This window comes from Halichoeres trimaculatus, unplaced genomic scaffold (genome assembly GCF_033239565.1).
Source record: "Halichoeres trimaculatus isolate MK-OKI-2021-1 unplaced genomic scaffold, fHalTri1.1 fHalTri1_scaffold_13, whole genome shotgun sequence".
Classification (NCBI taxonomy): Eukaryota; Metazoa; Chordata; class Actinopteri; order Labriformes; family Labridae; genus Halichoeres; species Halichoeres trimaculatus.
In genome coordinates this window covers 31,368,940-31,386,829 of record NW_027437191.1, presented here as the reverse complement: position 1 = coordinate 31,386,829, position 17,890 = coordinate 31,368,940, and the positions used below count along the sequence as shown (strand labels likewise).

Here is a 17,890-nt window from a genome sequence, read left to right as displayed (position 1 = left end):
TTCATTCGGTGGCACAGAGGTAGGATATTTATTTTCGGATCAAAAAGGAAATTCTGTCATGTAAACAGTGAAATTTAAAGTTGTCAGGCTGGGTTCTGTCTGAGCATGCTCTGTTTTGACGTACAATTCAAGTTCAACTCATTCCACTGCCAGATTAGTGACTTTTCAGACCCCTAGTGACTTTTTAATTATTTATTCATTTATTTAAAAAAAAAAAAGTGACTAGCAACAAATTTAGCAACTTTTCCAGGGTTGGGAGACTCTGGTGTTACAGCACTTTTTAATCTTTCTTCAACAAGCAGCGGGTGCAGAAATGGGTTGATATTTTGATTTTAATATGAAAACAAAATGTTACGCTGTTATTCCTCTTTCTTACAGCTTTCATGACGATTGCATGCAAATGACGTCATTTAGCGATTTTTAACTTCTGGGACAGCCAAAAGTGACTTTTCTTACTGAACGGTTGGGAACACTGGGTGCAGACCTTCATCCACAGCTTTGTGGCTGAGACAATGTGCTTTTCTGTTGATTTGTTTTTTTTATGATACTCCAGGTGCAAATTTGATATAAATTGTGTTGTATTTAGGATTTATTCAGGGGATCTGATGTCTCAACTTTTTCCAACCCAGCTTAATAACAAAGACTTAAATGAAGGATTTTACAATAAAAAAAGCAGAAGTTTTCAACAAAGAAGTCACGATTGAAAACTGTTGCACAAAAAATCATGATAGTTCAATAGATCGTATTGTTCTCCCACTCTGAAAAAAACAATGGGAAATGCTTTCGCTAAATTGATGATGGACCTCCATCTTTGATATTTACATGATGTTTTCATGGATCTGCATGTCACACATCTGTAAAACAGCTGTTCTGATTGAATGTCATGGCACATGTAAACACCAAGCCAGAAAAGATCATATCACGTGGAAACAGTTGACCTAAGATCTCCAATCAGGATGATAAAAAGTCTGCATGTAAACCTGGCTAATGCTGGATTTCTTTACTTAACGCAGATCACATGTTGCAGGAATCCCAGAATCTGCCTGTAGAACAATCAGTTTTTAAAATGGCACAAGATCTTCACAAGATCTTTAAAGAAAGGACTTCAAGCTAAGCTAATATGAAACTGCTGTGTTTTATGTTATGTAGTAAAGACTGAAACTGCTATTTAAAAGTATTGCATACCTATTTGACAAGGTCCACTTTTAAACTACTTGTTGCTTCCCAGTTTGCTCCTCTATCACTGTCACATCTGTGGATAAAAAAGCACCAAAGCCAAAACGAAAGTTTGGAAGAAGAAACCTCCAACACTGAGTATTGGTCCAAAACTCACATGAGCCAACCTCACATCACAGTTTCACCCTCCTCTTCTCCTCTTCTGGCTGTAAAACTCTTCTTTCACAATAGTAATGCAACTTTCTCTTTTAACACCTGCGTACGCCAAGATTTGAGCTGCTGTAGTTTCAGGGCTTTGCAACATTTCTGTTGGACCCAGTGGGGAATGTAAAAGAGCCAAACGGAGTGAGCTACACCTGCTGTATCTTCAGTTAAACACTCAAAACCTGAATACGGGGCGTCTGTTTCACCAGCAGGGATTTTCATTACAAACATTACTTATGTTGATATTCTTTATGTGCAGCGCTGCCTCAGGCTGAAATGAAATTCATTAGATTAAAACTCACTGTTACAGGAGAGAACAATTAGCCTCTTGCTCTGCTGAATACACCATGACAGCTTTAAATATGGTGTTTTGAGGGTAGATTGTGGCAAAAAACTGATTTACTTTTACTTGTTACTAGAAATTCAAACCTCATTTTTGTCTTTAAATAACTCGAAATGAGACATTTTTCTGGACTGTTCAGGTGAATGTGGCTCTTATTGAGTCCAAAAAGACATTTTTTACTGAAAATAAGACAAAAACACTGAATAAGATTTCAGTTTTTTGCAGATTGAGATTCGGTCGTCAGTGTCTGTGTCTGCCTCAAACCCCCTCCTCAGCCTGTGTGTTCATATTTGTTTGTATCGGGAGGTTTCTGGGTAGGGAGTAAGCGTGGTGACATCTGCCAATCACAACGAGCCCAGTGCGCAAGTGATTTTGTGTGATGATTAGCTAGTGGAAGAAGCTAATTAGAGCAGCTACATTTGTGGACGTAACACAAAGAAAGAAAAACACAACCAAACAGTTAAAGCTTTTTCCTAAACGAGGGTTAAGCTTGACTCCACTTTCACTCGCTTTCAGGAATTTGGAAAGCAGCACGGGTCAAAGAGTGATGCAAGTTAGCTTTCTGCTAACCAGGTATGTGTCAAATACCTGTGATTAGCTTGTGCTAACATGCTAAGTCAGGTGCACGGCTCTCGAGTCTCTCCCACATAGAAACACAATGCTACAGGTGGTTGCTGGGCTAGTAAGTGTGTTCGTTGAGTCACGCTCGGAGGTAGTGGGTGTGTGCTGCAGCTGGCACTGAGCCACGGAGGAGGAGCCCAGTTTAAATGTTGTGTTTACTTAAAAAAATGAAATTTTCTGCAGATCCTACCTTAAAACTAAGGGGTTAATTACTTTCTAGATGTGTTTGTGTCTCATTTTCTTTGAATCTAAGACTCTGATGTTATTATTTGGCTCCAATAAGACTCTGAACAGGGCTTTGAGGTTATGTACAGTGTTAAACTCTATGAAACCTCTAACATACACTAGAAACTGCAGATTGATGATTGTAACACTCACTTTGAATTTTTTTTTGTCAAGTTTCTGTATTCTCATTTTACTTAGTTTAACAGTGATATCCTCCTCTGTTTCTTTTGTGATACTCAGTATTTGGCCTGACTGTGTCCGCTGCCTGCTGTCCGCCTTGCGTTTCCATTATTGTCATCCTCCCTCTCTCCTCGGCTGGCCCGTATGTTGCAGTGACACGGGAGCAGTTGCTAAGGTGCTGAAACTGCTTAGCAACTGTCTCCCATCATGCTGACTAAACATTCTGATGTCACTTCCTTGACGATCAGCATAGCAACCAGCCAGAGAGGGTAATGGCCCAGTGCCTGTCTGCATGGGGTGCCGTCCATATGCCCGTGTCACGATGCATGTTTACAGAAACACGCACATTTTTACGATGAGTGTATTAGTGACACACGAGTTCAAATCAATCTAATGGAGCAGCAAAACCACTCGGCTACTTTATATCAGTAAAAGTCCAAATAAAGCTTTCTTCATATCCTATCTAAAGACAAAAGATGTATGAGTAAAGACACGTCATACAATGATTTCAGCTAAAGGAAAAATGAGACCGGTGTCAGCTCTGAAATCTTTCTCAAAACAAGAGCTCAGCCTCAGTCTGAGTCCCCTGAAATTGTCTCGTAAAAAAACACTTGGACCAAGTTTTATCTACGTGAAGGAATCACAAACAGCAGTAGAAACTCGAGTAAGTTGAGCAGTTAAGCACACAAAGCAGACGGACTCAGCTCTTTATGAATGAAGTCAGCACTCAGCCCACTCACCCACTCACTCATTCACTCTCAGGGAAATTTCCTGACTTTTACCAAACGTGTTCCTCTTTCACAGGCTTATTCATGGAAATGTGACCAGAGGGCTGGCAAGAAAAAAGTCTGTATAGAGTCAGGGCGAAGAATTTGGCAGTTTCTGTTCACACATGCAGCCCACCTGGAAGAAGAAAGGGAATTTAAAGGAGTATTACGCATGTGTGAACCGTATCTAAATTTGTCTGCATGACTTTTCCACAGTGAGACCAAGAGGAGTTAGTTAGTGGGAGAAACATGGGCATATGTAGCGAGACAATGCTGGATTCCTGTATTCAATGAGCGCACTGTCTACTCTTAAAATAGCAGAGCATAAGATCTTATACATGTGTGTCAGTGTCTGTGTCTGCCTCAAACCCTCTCCTCTGCCTGGAAGTTAATGTTTTGTTCGTATCAGGACGTTTCTGGGCAGAGAGAAACCGTGGTTACACAGTGCGCTCTGTGCGCAAGTGACTTTAAGTGTTGATTAGCAAGTGGAAGAATCTGACCTGAGTGGCTACGATAGCGGACGTAGCATGAAGAAAGAAAAACAACCAAAGCGAAACTAAACTCCAATGAAGAAAGAAAAACAACCAAAGCGAAACTAAACTCCAAACACTTAAAGCTTTTTCCTAAATGAAGGTGAAGTTTGGTTCCACTTTCACTCACTTTCAGGAACTTGAAGAGCAGCATGGGACAAAGAGTGACGCAAGCTAGCTTTCTGCTAACCAGGTATATGTTAAATACCCGGGCACGTAGCTTGTGCTAACATACCAAGTCAAGTGCACGGCTCTCACGTCTCTCCCACGTAAAAAACGTGATGCTACAGGTGGCTCCTGGGCCAGTGAGTGAGTCTGTTCACGTAGTCATAGTCGGAGGTTATGGGTGTGTGCTGCAGCTGGCACTGAGCCAAGAAGGAGAAGCCCAGTTTGAATGTTGTGATTACCAACAAGCAACCAAAATTCCTGTAGACCCTACCTTTAAGGCTCCCCCTTCCCACCAACTGTCTACTCTTAAAATAGCACGAGATTTCAACGAGATCTTCAAAAGACTTCACCAATCACCAAGGTCTGCCAATAGCTGCCCCAACAGGCCTCCAGAGGGCTGGCCAATGAAATACAAGCCTTCAAAGGGGCTGTGAGGAGTTTCTAAGTGATCTCAAAAAAGTCCCCTTTCTAGATATTTACCACGCCAGCTGACAAAGTTTAGTAGAGAGAACAGAGATCTGTGTTTTTCTCTGCTGAAAACGATTTCTGTGATTAATTTTGTAGTGATGGTGGACACTGGAGCCTAACTGTCAGACAGAAAAAGAACAGAAGAGCAGAAGAGGAAAGATAAACAGGAGAGATGATAGAGCACAAGCTAAAGGCTAAAAGAGCTAAACTGTTTGTGCTAATGTTGATTCCAACCCACAGTCAGCAGTTATTCTGCGGTGGTCTGTTCAAACTTGAGAGTCTATCAATAAAATGAAGAGTGAGGTTACGTTAGCTCTGATTGGTAGATGACTGGCAGGAAATAAACAGGATTCGCTAACGTAACACATTACAGACACGTCTCACAGCATTGGGATGCATATTGCCAGCTACTAAACTACTGTACAAACTGACAGTGTTTACTTGTTGTCACGTTAGCCTACAGATATGTCAGAGCACCTGGCTGCCGATAGCACTACATATATCCATCTACTACATTTACTTGTTGTCACATTTCAAACCACAGCATTATATAATTGTACTGATAAATATCATTTAATTCCAAAACAAACACACGCCTCTCTAAAAGCCGTTTACGACAGTGTGTGGAGCACGTCTGGCCACAGCTCAGTCTCATCTTGACAACCAATGGAGCTTCAGTGTCTTCCTTCTAACTGAGTTTTACCTGTGTTTCGCAGGTTTGTATCTCGTTAAAACTTTTCAAATGTTAATTCTTGGAACACTGATGTGAAATTTAAATTGTTTTCTGTCCAATTTCTGAAGTTATTTTGAGTAATTACAAAGTTATAGACCGTTGAAAAAGTAACAGTATTTTCCGGCCCCAGGAGTAAACTTTGCTAGGCTGCCTGTCTGCCTCTCACGGTAAAAAAAGGGTTTTCTACCCCTGAGTGTTGTCTGTAGAAGGCTCCCACACATATTCTACAAGTTCAAGAAGGTATTGTAATTTTTTTTTGCTGTTATAATGAATGTTAATGCTGAGATAATTCTGAATAATGTCTATTTTGAGTGTTTTATTGTGAGAAAGGCTTTAGATGTGCAGGTTGTTGGTGGATTTTGCCAACAGGTAATGTTGTGGAGCCAACCAACCACATTTAATTGCTGCAACAATATACTTCAATCTTCAACAAGGGTCAAATTAAGGGCCTAAGTGTTCCCTTGTCAGTCTTCAGACATCTCTCAAAGTAGAAAGGGGCTCTGTGGATCGTATAGAGTTAGGTAATTCATTCACCATTTGGGAACAACAGAGGAGAAGAGTCTGGCTAGTGATTTGGAGCCGCGTTGGGCTGGGAGCACCAGGCGTCTTTCACAAGCCAGAAGGAGGTGTAGACCTGGATGAGGGACCCCAGGTAGGTGGGAGCTGTTCTTTTCAGCGTTATGTAAGCCAGAAGAAGATCTTTGAATTTGATTGGAGCTGCTGCTGTAAGCCAGTGAAGAGAGATTAACAGTGGGGTGACATGTGCTGTCCAAGTCTATAACGTTTTGAGCTTCCTATGGGTGAGAAACGCTGCTTGTTTTGTTTTTATGAAAATCTGAATTAAGCGTTTTTAAGTTTTGGGAACTGATGTGAATGTTTTGGTAACGTTGCCTTGAGCTTTTCCTGAGAAAGCTGCCTTAGAAAGCGTAGAAAGTTTGAGAGGCACCCTCCTTTTTGGGTCTAATGAATGCAGCAGAAAAATAAACCAGACGATGATAAGACATTGAGCATTAAATGATAACATCTTTTGAGGGATCAAGAAATCCCCTTGACTACAAGCGAGGCGGAAATAAGATAAAGATTCAATCTCTTGAGTTATTGCCTAAATGTTTATCTAAATTCATTTGTCTCACAGAAGTGTCCTTTCTGTCTTCCTCCTCGGTGACTTGTGGGAGACATGACTCAGACACAAACTCAAAGAATGAACTGAAAATGAGTTCAGTCAAGTCTCATGAGATCAGAATAAGTAACAAATAAGCCCAAAAAAAGTTTCCTATGAGCATCAATGGACGCAAAAACACACACCATCCAATCTGTCCGTATATCTTTGGTCTATTTCTGTCGGCAGGCAGGTTATTTTAGGCCACAGCAGTTACTAAGCAACCAGACTGCAAACCAGGCGGCAGAGGAGGATCCCATCAGCAGCAGACAGCTTGTCCTCTTTCCCTCCACCCAGTCCACACATTTTCCTCCCCAGCTCTCTCTTTAATGGGCTCCTCTTCTGTACCTCCCCTCTGCTCTGCTCGATTCATGAGCCGCATGCTGAATCTACTACACAACAAATCATCAGCTGATGAAGTTGCTGACAACATCACTTGACCTCTATTTTACCACATTTCAGCTCTTCAGGCGCAGAGCAGCATATTAACTCACAGTTTCATCGATACCATAACTGAGCTTTAAATGTGTCCAAACAGTCTGAACAATTCACAGTAAAAAGACAAAAAATCTTTAAAATCCTTCCTCACTTAGCAAATGTACAGTAAACTGATTGATGGACAAAGCTTTTATTCCCGATAAGTTACCCTGAGAATGTTTGGCACTAACTTAGAGGTTGGAGAAACTTGGAGAAATACCTTACCTGGCGTTACGTTAAGATACAAACTAACAGAATACAGTGGAGTGTGGTGTGGTGGGATATGGTAAAATATGATAAAACATGATTAAGTATAGTAAGGTATGACAGGATTCACAGAAAGTATGCTACAATCATCAACTGTATCATTAATGGACGCAGTCTCTGTGACATCACCCATCTGTCTCTGAAACAGGTTTTTGAAGCATATCGGCGACAGCAGCCATATTGGAAGTGATTTTGGGTTGATATCATTCAATCTTTCCCTACTCAATAATCACTATATAGGAATCAGATGTAGTAGACTATATAGTCCACTCAATCAGCTAAATTAAAACAACATTTCGGACACTACTCACTCACTCCCCAGCCGCTGACGGTGGCGTAATTACTGTCGCATCACTCACGGACGGCTGGGGATTTACAGTAATAATTTTTCTCAAACACTGCAAAAAGGTATTTATTTCAGTGATAACAAATATTATACTAAGTTTATTTTCCGCAACAGCCAAATATAATAGAAACATTTATTACATGTTATTTTTTGAATAAATAAACCGTATATTTGGCAGAAATTTATTCTGTGTTTGAGAATTACAAGGTCCAGTGAATGCATCACCTGCGATGAACGGTTTAGAGGCTTATGTCTCTAAAAATGTGCTGTTTTTTTCTCTGTCCAAAGTTGTCGTCCGAAAAGAGAGCTAAATGTTATTCTCTGACAGTTTTTAATGTTGTTTCATGTTATCAGTAATCATTGATCATGAAATCAGCCGTTCCTTCTGTTTGAACCGCAATGCATGATGAACTGCTAATACACTACTTTTCAAAATGCATTGTGGGACACATTGAGTGGACTATATAGTGAACGACCATGCTCTCTCAGATTTCAGACAGCACTACAAAGTGATGTTTTTACTAGATAGTGAATATGGTGGGATTTCAGACACAGCTCTTGAGTCTTCACACTAACAGCTATAGGGCGACTGTCAGTCATGTGAGCTGCGCTGTGCCTCTGATTGGGTGAACCCTTGGCCAGTCCTAATATCTTCTAAACTGCCAAGTCAGAAAAAAAAATCCACCCCCCGTACAGTATGTGCAGACAGTAATATTAGTGATTAAGACCAGGGATGTTTTTTGAACCAGGCTGTAAATAGGTTAATTTCTGCTTTGACGGCTTTTTTTGGCTTGGTGTGTATGTGAGTTGCAGTACTTCTGGAGCCAGCCTCAAGTGGACACTCAGGAAACAGCAGGTTTCAGCGCTTCCTTCGTTGTCACTTGGATACAATAAAATATGATATGACACAACACATCATGTAACCTGATATTACATATAAGGATGCACCAACACGCAAATTTTGGCCAATATTCCGATATTATTACTGTTGTTATGGCTGATAACCGATATTTACCAGTATCGATATTGGTAAAAAAAAAAACAGATAATGGAAACAATCTGAGATGATGTATCGAGGTAGTTCAAAGGAAAAGAGCGGCCCAATCATGAGAAAAGATGATCATGAAGAGGATCAAGGATGGAGCGCCCGAGATGAACGTGATCAAAAAAGTTTGTTTTATCGTTTTTTTGGATCAAAAACAGGAATAGCGACATGAAAGAAGAGAGTCCACTCTTCTTAGGTAGTTTTGGTGTTTACATAGTCAGAGAAAACAAGATTATTTGGGTCTTGAAAGATTGTTCTAGATGCTCTGAAAATGCCGGCAGCTAATGAGTGAATATCGGCCGATACCGATATGTCATGCATCCCTAATTACATAATTTTATACTATGTTACAATAAAGTTTGATCTGCTACAGTTTGATGCTAAATGTTACAAAAAAATTAAATGTGTTACGTTGCATGACGCTATGTTTGCTTCTAAAAACTGAAATCTCATCAAGCGTTTTTGTCTTATTTTTAGTAAAAACTGTCTCATCATACTCAATGTGAGCCACATTTACCTGACCAGTTCAGAAAAATGTCGTTTCAAGTTGTGTAAAGACAAAAATTAGGTCTGAATTGCTTGTAACAAGTAAAAAAATTCAGCCAATGGATCAAGATAAAAGTTGTATCAAGACATTATTCTAGTTTCAAGCAATTTTTTTATACAATTTTTCTTGTTACATTTCCTGCATACATTAGCTTTAACTTTTCAGATCATGACTGCACACAGCCCGAAGGGTCACGATCCCTCCTTCTGTCTGCTGATACTTTCTGTCTCAATGTCTGTGTCCTCGTCAGACTGTTAGTTTTTACATTTGTTGTGAGGAGAGATGGATTTCTGGGTCGTATCCCACCACAAACCAGCATCCTCTTGTTTACTAGAAAACCAGAGTAAGGAGAGGGCACCTTCATAGCGCACAGAGCGGAGTGATAAATTGTTTCTCCCTCCGGTGTGGGTGGGACCTAATTGCTCTCTGTCTCTATTATCTGAGAGTGTTCAGGAAGGACGTTTGATGCAGCCAGGACGAGGCTTTGATCTCAGATTTTTCTGGTGGGTCTTGCATGTTTGCCATTCAGAGCAGGTTTAAACACTTTGGTCCAGAGCGGTAGTTTGTGTCAGGCATACTGTAGCCTCGAGGCTTCATGGATGAGACGTAACATCACTGGGCACGTGATCGCGTTGGTAGGAATCCAGAGCAAAGCGTCGAAGCAGAAATATGAACTGAGCCGTCAGAAGTTGTTGTAAGATGCGAGGGGTGCATTTAGGGAAAGGGCTTAAAGGGACAGTTCAGGGCTTTTAATGTGAGGTGCTTCAATCAATAGTAAGTGCACGGAGATAACAGCACAGCACCTGTTTGGAGAAGCTGGATTAAGTTCCTAAATGAAGGCGAAGTGTGCTGCAGCAGACAGGGCCACAGGGTTCACAACACTTCTCCTTTAAAGGTAGAGTCTGCAGGATTTATGTTAAAAAACAGAATATCAGCTTCAACAGGAATAACCCTGCTTTCTTTGGCCTCTGTACATGCGTATCAGTGGCTACGTTTACATGCACTTAATATTCAGGTTAAGGTCAATATTCCAGTTTCTGTACTGTTTCCCTGTTTAATGCTGCCTTTTTATTTTTATTCTTTTTTTCATTTCATTTTATTTTATTGATCTATATCTTTTTGAGATTTTCACGATGCATAAAAGTAACAATAATTGCACACTGCAAAAAACTGAAATATCAAGTGTTACCAAGTGTTTTTTCGCTTATTTTAAGAAAAAATTGTACTTGATTTGAGTAGGGATGGGTACTTTTATAGCCACTGACCAAATTCTGTCAAAAGTACCGGGTATTGATTCACGAAAAATCAAAAGATACCATGTTTAGGTACCTAAACACATCTTTGTGACTGTGAGGGAGTGGAAGAGTAGGAGATTTTCCATGCTGGACATGAACGCAGCATTGCAAGGTTATATATTGAAACGTAAAAATGATAAAACTGAGATTTTGTCATTAAAAAAAAAAGATATTTTTTACTACATAAGCACAAAAAAGTATTAAAAATTGGTACTGTTAAGTACCGATACCGATTGCCAGGTACCAGGCATCGGTACTGTATCGCTTCTAATGTGAAAGATACCCATCCCTAGTTTTTACCAAAGACTGTAAAAAAAAAATGGACGTCATTTGCTTGGCTCAAAGTGAGGTCGCCGCAAAAACTGCTCCCCCTGGTGGCGGGCTGCAGTACAGGTAAAAAAAAATCCATCTCCCCAGTCATTCCAGATGGGCTGTGGTCAAACTTGAAAAAATTAATACACCACGCAGAAATGTTTCTCACGTCTGATTGTTGTGGTGATTTGAAGATATTGTTTGGCTGCCTTGTTTTCAAGTCCTCTTTTTTCTGAAAAGTTTTATTTCATTAGTTATACAAGGTTAAAAACGAGGTTTTATGTAACGTTTAATAATGATTGACAGCTGCCGTTCTTGTGTATTTTTTTCGGGGATTGTAAAATATGTCGGGAGGTAGAGTCAAGAAGAGATTAGACTCTCGAAAGAAAAAAATAAATATCATTTTTGTCACCCAGCTCCACTCAGATTCTCGGCTTCAAAACTGTACAATGGTAAATGGCGGAGCCACGCTGTCCACTCTTTATACAGTCTATGGTTTTTAACAACCGGAGTATGAGCCCCTTCTGGTTTTTAAAAAGGGTTATTGGTGTTTACATGGCCGTGCCCAACATGGTTATTGCTACTATTCAGATTATGAAAGGGTTAATGGCTGCATGTAAATATAGTCGGTGTCTGTGTCTGCCTCAAACCCTCTCCTCTGCCTGGATGTTGATGTTTTGGTTGTGTCTGGATGTTTCTAGTTGGAGAGTAAGCGTGGTGTCCTCAGCCAATCACAGCACACCTAGTGATCACGTGACTTTGCGTATTGACAATAGCGAGTGGAAGAAGCTAATCTGAGTGGCTACAATAGTGGGCGCAGCACGGAGCAAGAAAAACACAACCAAAGTGGAACGAAACGCCAAACAGATAAAGCTTGATTCAACTTTCTAACCAGGTATGTGTCATGTGTAGAAACGCAATGCTACAGGTGGTTGCTAGGCTAGTGAGTGTGTTCATGTAGCTCCATTTTTCAGCTGATGAGCTCACCTTCGTCTTTGTCCTGCTTCACCTTGACTTTCTCAGGCTCTTCCTTCACTTTTCAATAGATTAAATATGATACAAATGTTCAGGCTTGTGCTGCTGAATGCTTATAAATTCATTTCAAACTCAACTAGCTTAAAGTGTTTCTGGATGTGACCTTACTTTTCATACCGTGGTATTTTAAATACTCTACACCTTTAAAGATTTATTCTTGTTAATGCAGTGTGACACATTTTTGAAGGATTTCTACACAATTTTAAGGGCCAAAAAATTTCCTCTGTCTGTAACAGTTCACTATAAGCCCAGAAAATGTTAAATACTGTAAATTTACAACACTTAAAGAGGAATCAGTAAACCTCAAACTCCTCTTTTCTGCTTCTCTATCCTCAAACTCTGTGACTCACTCTGATTCCCCTCCAGCTTTTTCTTTTTTTCTTTGATTCCTTGAGAGAGAGTTTAGTCTCAGGAAGTTAAAAAGCACAACAGACTCCAGAGTGGGGAAAAAACTCTGTACTCGTTGGCGCCGTGCCCATGTGTGTGTGTGTGTGTGTGTGTGTGGAAGTGTGTGAGTGAGACGGCTCTTTATATAGCAGCACTATACAATGAAGTTCAAACCTCTCACAGATTTACGAGGGCTGCCCTGGGCTTTGGGGGAGCGAATGAAAGGAGCCATTTTTCACCTCATGTATGTCTGACAGTGTGGAAATGTGTGTGTGTGTGTGAGTGTGTGTGTGTGTAAAAAAAGAAGAAGAAAAAAAATCCTTTCGGCTCACTCCCAGTGTTTGTCTCACCTGCATGTGGTTTGGTGAGTGTGTGCAGCGCAGAAAGGCCTGAAGTCAATGTAAATAAATAACTGTAGGTTTAATTATTACAGCGTCTTTCTCTTACACACTCTCACTTACACACACACACTCACACACACACACACACACACAAGGCCTTCCTTGCCAGCTTTTCTGTATGTGTTGGCTAAAAAAAGCTCTCAACTGCTAACGTGGAAGCCAAAGTAGTGGAGGTAATGACAGCTGTAGTAATAGTGATGACGGCTGTAATAATATCTTTTGATGCAGAAATAACAGTAGCAGCAATTTAATATTTATAATTACAGCAGCAGCAATAATAACAGCCAGGGAAGCTGTACAGTAGAGGTAGTTCTGGTGGAAAACAGCATAAAGTCTTTGACTTAATTTAAATTTAATTATTCTGTGCATATATTTGCGTATTTCATCTTTCCCTGTTAGTCTCGGGATGTTTTATTTAATATCCCTCTTCAACGCTCTGTATCTCTTTTTTAAGCTGTAGCACCTGCTGCAGTCTGCCGTCCCCAGAGATAAATAAAGCCAAATCTAATCTTTATGGTGGTATACATTAGAATTTACAACACCTTATAAAGAGAGGAATGTTTGCCGTCTTTCAGAGCTGTATTTACGGCACGCACAGCAACCAATGTGGTGTCAAAGATGGGTTTACTCAGCAGTAAATCAATAACAGTTTGTCACCTGCGCTAACTTTATGACACGGCTTAATATCTCAGCGCTGATAACACTGAACTATGAATGGAGCGGAGTGTGAATGATTTCTGCTTTGACACTTCTTGGGTTTAAAGAGTTAGAAATTCCAGCTGTAGGTTTTATACACTTAGCACAAACAAGATTGTCAGCTTTCAATCATCGTTAGACGTGATGTAAAAACTCATTTTAACCTTTAATAACTCATGAAAATAAACTTTTCAGAAAAAAAGACAAATTAAATACAAGGCAGCCAAATGATATCTTTAAATCACCACAACATTCAAATGAGAGAAACGTTTCTACGAGGTGTGTTAATTTTTTAAAGTTTGACCACAGCCCATCTGGAATGACTGGGGAGATGGATTTTTTTGACCTATATTGCAGCCAGCCACCAGGGGGAGCAGTTTTTGTGGCAAACTCACATCGAGCCGAGCAAGATGACAGTTTTCAACTTTTTTGCCCGTCATAACTTTTCAAAATAAAAAAATATGCCCTTGAGGGTCACTGACTTTTCCTTAACGTGTCTCTGGTTCAATGTGCAGTTGATTTTACATGAAATACACATAAGGAGCATAAAACACCACTCAATCTACAATTTTTTACCATGAGTGGTCATCATGGCTGTATGGTTTGCCACGGTTATAGTTTAGAGTCTATTTTGCGCAGGAGGAAAAGTTTGAAGAATTTAGGGAGGAAGTTTTAGTGAAATGTCTGAAAAGGATCTGGTTGCTCAGCTCTTGGAGATGCTGCAAACTTTGGACGATGGTGAGTCAGATACTGACACGATGTTAGAGATATATGTTTTACTAAAAGTGTTGAAACAAAAGGAGAGATGTGTGAATTATTTCATTAAGTACTCTGAAAGACGGATAAGGATCTAGCAGTGAAATGATTGCTAACGACGATTTAAGAAATAATGGAAATCTGGTGCTTGTAGTGTTTATAGGAAAATAAACAGGCTTTCCAACTGTATGAGATGCATTGCCAAGAGGCTTGTTACAATAAAGAAATAACCTACCAAACACAACTTGCTTTTGCCTTCTTGTATTTTAAAAGCTAAGCCAGGCCAGGCAAGAAGATGCATGTTTAAGTGTTTGATAGAGATAAATGTGTAAAAAGTGTGTAAAAAAATGTGTAAAAAGTAATAAGTGTGCAATAAGTTAGTGAAGTGTAATAAGTGTGTAAGAAATATATGGTAAGTGTGTAACAAGTAATTAGTGAGTAAAATGTGTAATAAGGGTGTAATAAATGTGTAAGTACTAAGTGTGTAATAAATGTGTAATAGGTGTGTAAAAGGTAAATAGTGTGTAAAAATGTGTTATAAGTGTGTAATAAATGTGTAAAAGTAATAAGCGTGTAAAAAGTAACTAGCGTGTAAATTGTGTTATAAATGTGTTATAAATGTGTAACAGGTGTGTAGAAAGTAATAAGTGTGTGATAAATATTTAAAAAGTAATGTCTGTGTAAAATGTGTGATAAATGTGTAGTAGGTGTGTAACAAGTAATTAGTGTGTAGAATGTGTAATAAGGGTGTAATCAATGCGTAGGTACTAAGTGTGTTATAAATGTGTAATAAGTAACTAGTGTGTAAAAGGTGTAAATAATGTGTAATAGGTCTGTAGTAAGTGTGTAAAAATGTGTAAAAAATGTATTAAAGGTGTGTAATAAGTTATAAGTGTGTGATAAATATGTTAAAAGTAATAGGTGTGTAAAATAATGTGTAATAACTAAGGAATCATACTAATCAAAGCATTTTTGTAAGGTATAGAGATGACAGATAAAAATTAGCTAAATCTTTAAGTTGTAGGGTGCAGCATGTCAATTTTATACTCAGCCATTGATGTGGGAGAGCTCATTTGTGCAGAACTCAAGCTTCTTAAACTTCTTTTACATTTACCGTTCGACATCCTCACAGTTACCTGACAAGGTATTCTTCCAATTAGACCATCAATTCATCAATACCACCACTGCTTTGTGCTGACACTGCGCTCAAACTTTCCACCCCAGCATCAACCTGCACAATTCAACTGTTTGGGTTAAAATGTGTCATCAGCACTGCAAAAAACTGAAATCTCATCAAGTGTTTTTGTCTTATTTCGAGTAAAATTGTCTTATTATACTCAATATGAGCAACATTCAACTGGTTAGTCTGGAAAAATGTTTCTTGTTATTTAAAGACAAAAATTAGCAATTCAGACCAAATGTTTGTCTTTAAATAACTTGAAATAAGACATTTTTCTGGACTGGTCGGATTAATGTGGCTGATATTGAGACTTAAAAGACATTTTCTACTGAAAACAAGACAAAACACTTGATAGGATTTCAGTTTTTGCAGTGTATCCCTAAATTCTGCTTGTTAAGATCTGTGAGTAATGAGAAAAGATAAAAGAAAGATAATCTTTCTCACCACATCATTGGTAGTGTCGTTCTCCGGCGTCTGAGGCGGCTCGGCGGCAGCAGGACTGTTGGACGGCATGGCGGGAAGCGGCTCAGTGAAACCACGTTTGGAAAGTAAAAAAAAAAAAAAAAGCAGGAGCAAATCAAAACATGGGAAAAGCCCTCAGAAGCACCAGGTGCAGCTTCATCCAAACCGTCCGTATGTGCGTCTGTCTGTCGGTCGGTTGGTTGGACAATCAATCGTTCGTGCCCCTCTCCTGAGAAGAGGAAGACAAAGCACACAGACCCGGACATGAGAGGAGTTACAGTACGAAGAAGAAAAGTGTCTGAAATGATTTGTGCCAGACATCTTTTATCTCTGCTGCTCACACACCTCTTGCCCCAAGGTCAGACTGTGCTACAGGTGTGTGTTAGTCTGTGTGAGTGTATGTGATGGATGTTAACAGAGAAAACATTCCCTTTCAGAGCAGGTTAACACACAAACACACGCATGTATGCAGGTGTCCTCAGAGGAATCTGCAGGAATCGGGGCAGCTTTCATTACCGCTGTCAGCGCGTGATTGATGTGGCCGGATAAAACTGTCCCACTTCGTTAGACGAAGGAGACGGCCGTCATACTGCAGGTAGACGTGGGAGAAATCTGAAGTCTTAATTCCTGTGAGATCAGGGATATAATCACAGTGAAGCTGATTTTTTTGTCATCCCAATCTGGGGCACGTTCACCAGTGATCATTAGTCTGATCATCTTTCTTTTGTGTCTGATGTTTCTGGGGCAAAGAAAAGGCCAAGTTTTCCCAAAGAGACGAAATGTGGTAAAAACTAAGAGGGGCAACTTAAATCCAGGATTATCCACTGTTATTTATCATATCAAATAAATAAGCTTGTCAAAAAGGCTTCTTTACATAATATTTAGATTATTTGACTCAACGTGTGGGGAACATACTGCATTTGTAGCAGTTTGTAATAGTTGTGGGGATCCTCTATAATCTGCATGCAGCCAAATTTGCATTTCTTGTCAAATTTGCATAAGAGATTTGTGGAAAAAAGAGGTCACATTTCAAGATAAATCACAGAAAAACTAGAAACCTGAAGACCTGATGATGCAAACAGAAAGTTTTGCAATGTAATGTTACCATCATCCTAACTATAGGCTGTGTATAGAGCGCCACCTTTCACCATTGTACAGTTTTGAAGCCTGAAGCCAAAATATAGAATCCATGTGGAGCCAGGTAACAACAAAAAAAAGAGTCTAATCTCTTCTTAGCGCTCCTTCAAAAAATATTTTACGATTTCCTAAAGAAGTACGTGAGAATGTCAGCTGTCAATCATCGTTAAATGTAACGTAAAGCCTTGTTTTAAACTTCTATAACTAATGAAAAAGAAACTTTGCAGAAAAAAGAGGATCTATACTAAATGTAGCCCAACAGTATCTTTAAATCACCACAGCATACAGATGTGAGAAACATTTCTACCAGGTGTGTTAATTTTCTCAAGTTTGACAAAAGCCCCATTCAAATGAATTGGGGCGACAGAGTTTTTGACCTATACAGCAGCCAGCCACCAGGGGGAGCAACTTTTGTGACAACCTCACTTTGAGCTGACTGAGATGATGACTATTCTATGGCCATAACTTCTCAATTAATCATGAGAAGATCATGACCCTGACTAGGGATGGGTACCTTTCACATTTGAAACATTACAGTATCGATGCCTGGTACCTGGCAATCAGTATCGGTACTCAACGATACCAATTTTTGGTACTTTTTTGCGTTTGTATGGTAAAGAATATCAATTTGTTTAATAATAAAACATAGACATGCACTGATCGATTGGTGCCTTTTTCCTTAATTTTGGGGAATCAATGATCAGTATCAGAGATCGGTGATCGCCATTGTTGCTTTTTGCTCTGAGACCTAAAACTCAGGACACTTTATGGGTTGTTTAAGTTAAAACACAAAGCTTTTATTGTTTCACAGGTATTGTTCAATGATTTTAAACTAAATAAGATTGGAACATTGAAGGTATATGCTGTCAGTGATAAAAATAAAAATTGGTATCGGCCCAAATCGGTATCAGCAGGTCAGGCTTTTTAAAGATTCATGATAGGCCAGAAAATTGTGATCGGTGCACCCCTATAG

General features: G+C 39.4%; 1 protein-coding gene across 1 annotated transcript in view; it reads right to left on the bottom strand.

Moving 5' to 3' along the window:
* LOC141801593 (DNA (cytosine-5)-methyltransferase 3A-like) overlaps positions 1–17,890 on the bottom strand; it is a 90,767-nt gene that overhangs the window by 65,963 nt on the left and 6,914 nt on the right. The window contains exon 2 of the mRNA XM_074684695.1: positions 15,763–16,009. Within this exon, the coding sequence (XP_074540796.1) occupies positions 15,763–15,831 (69 nt within the window). The 5' untranslated portion in view covers positions 15,832–16,009. The remainder of the gene's footprint in view (positions 1–15,762; positions 16,010–17,890) is intronic.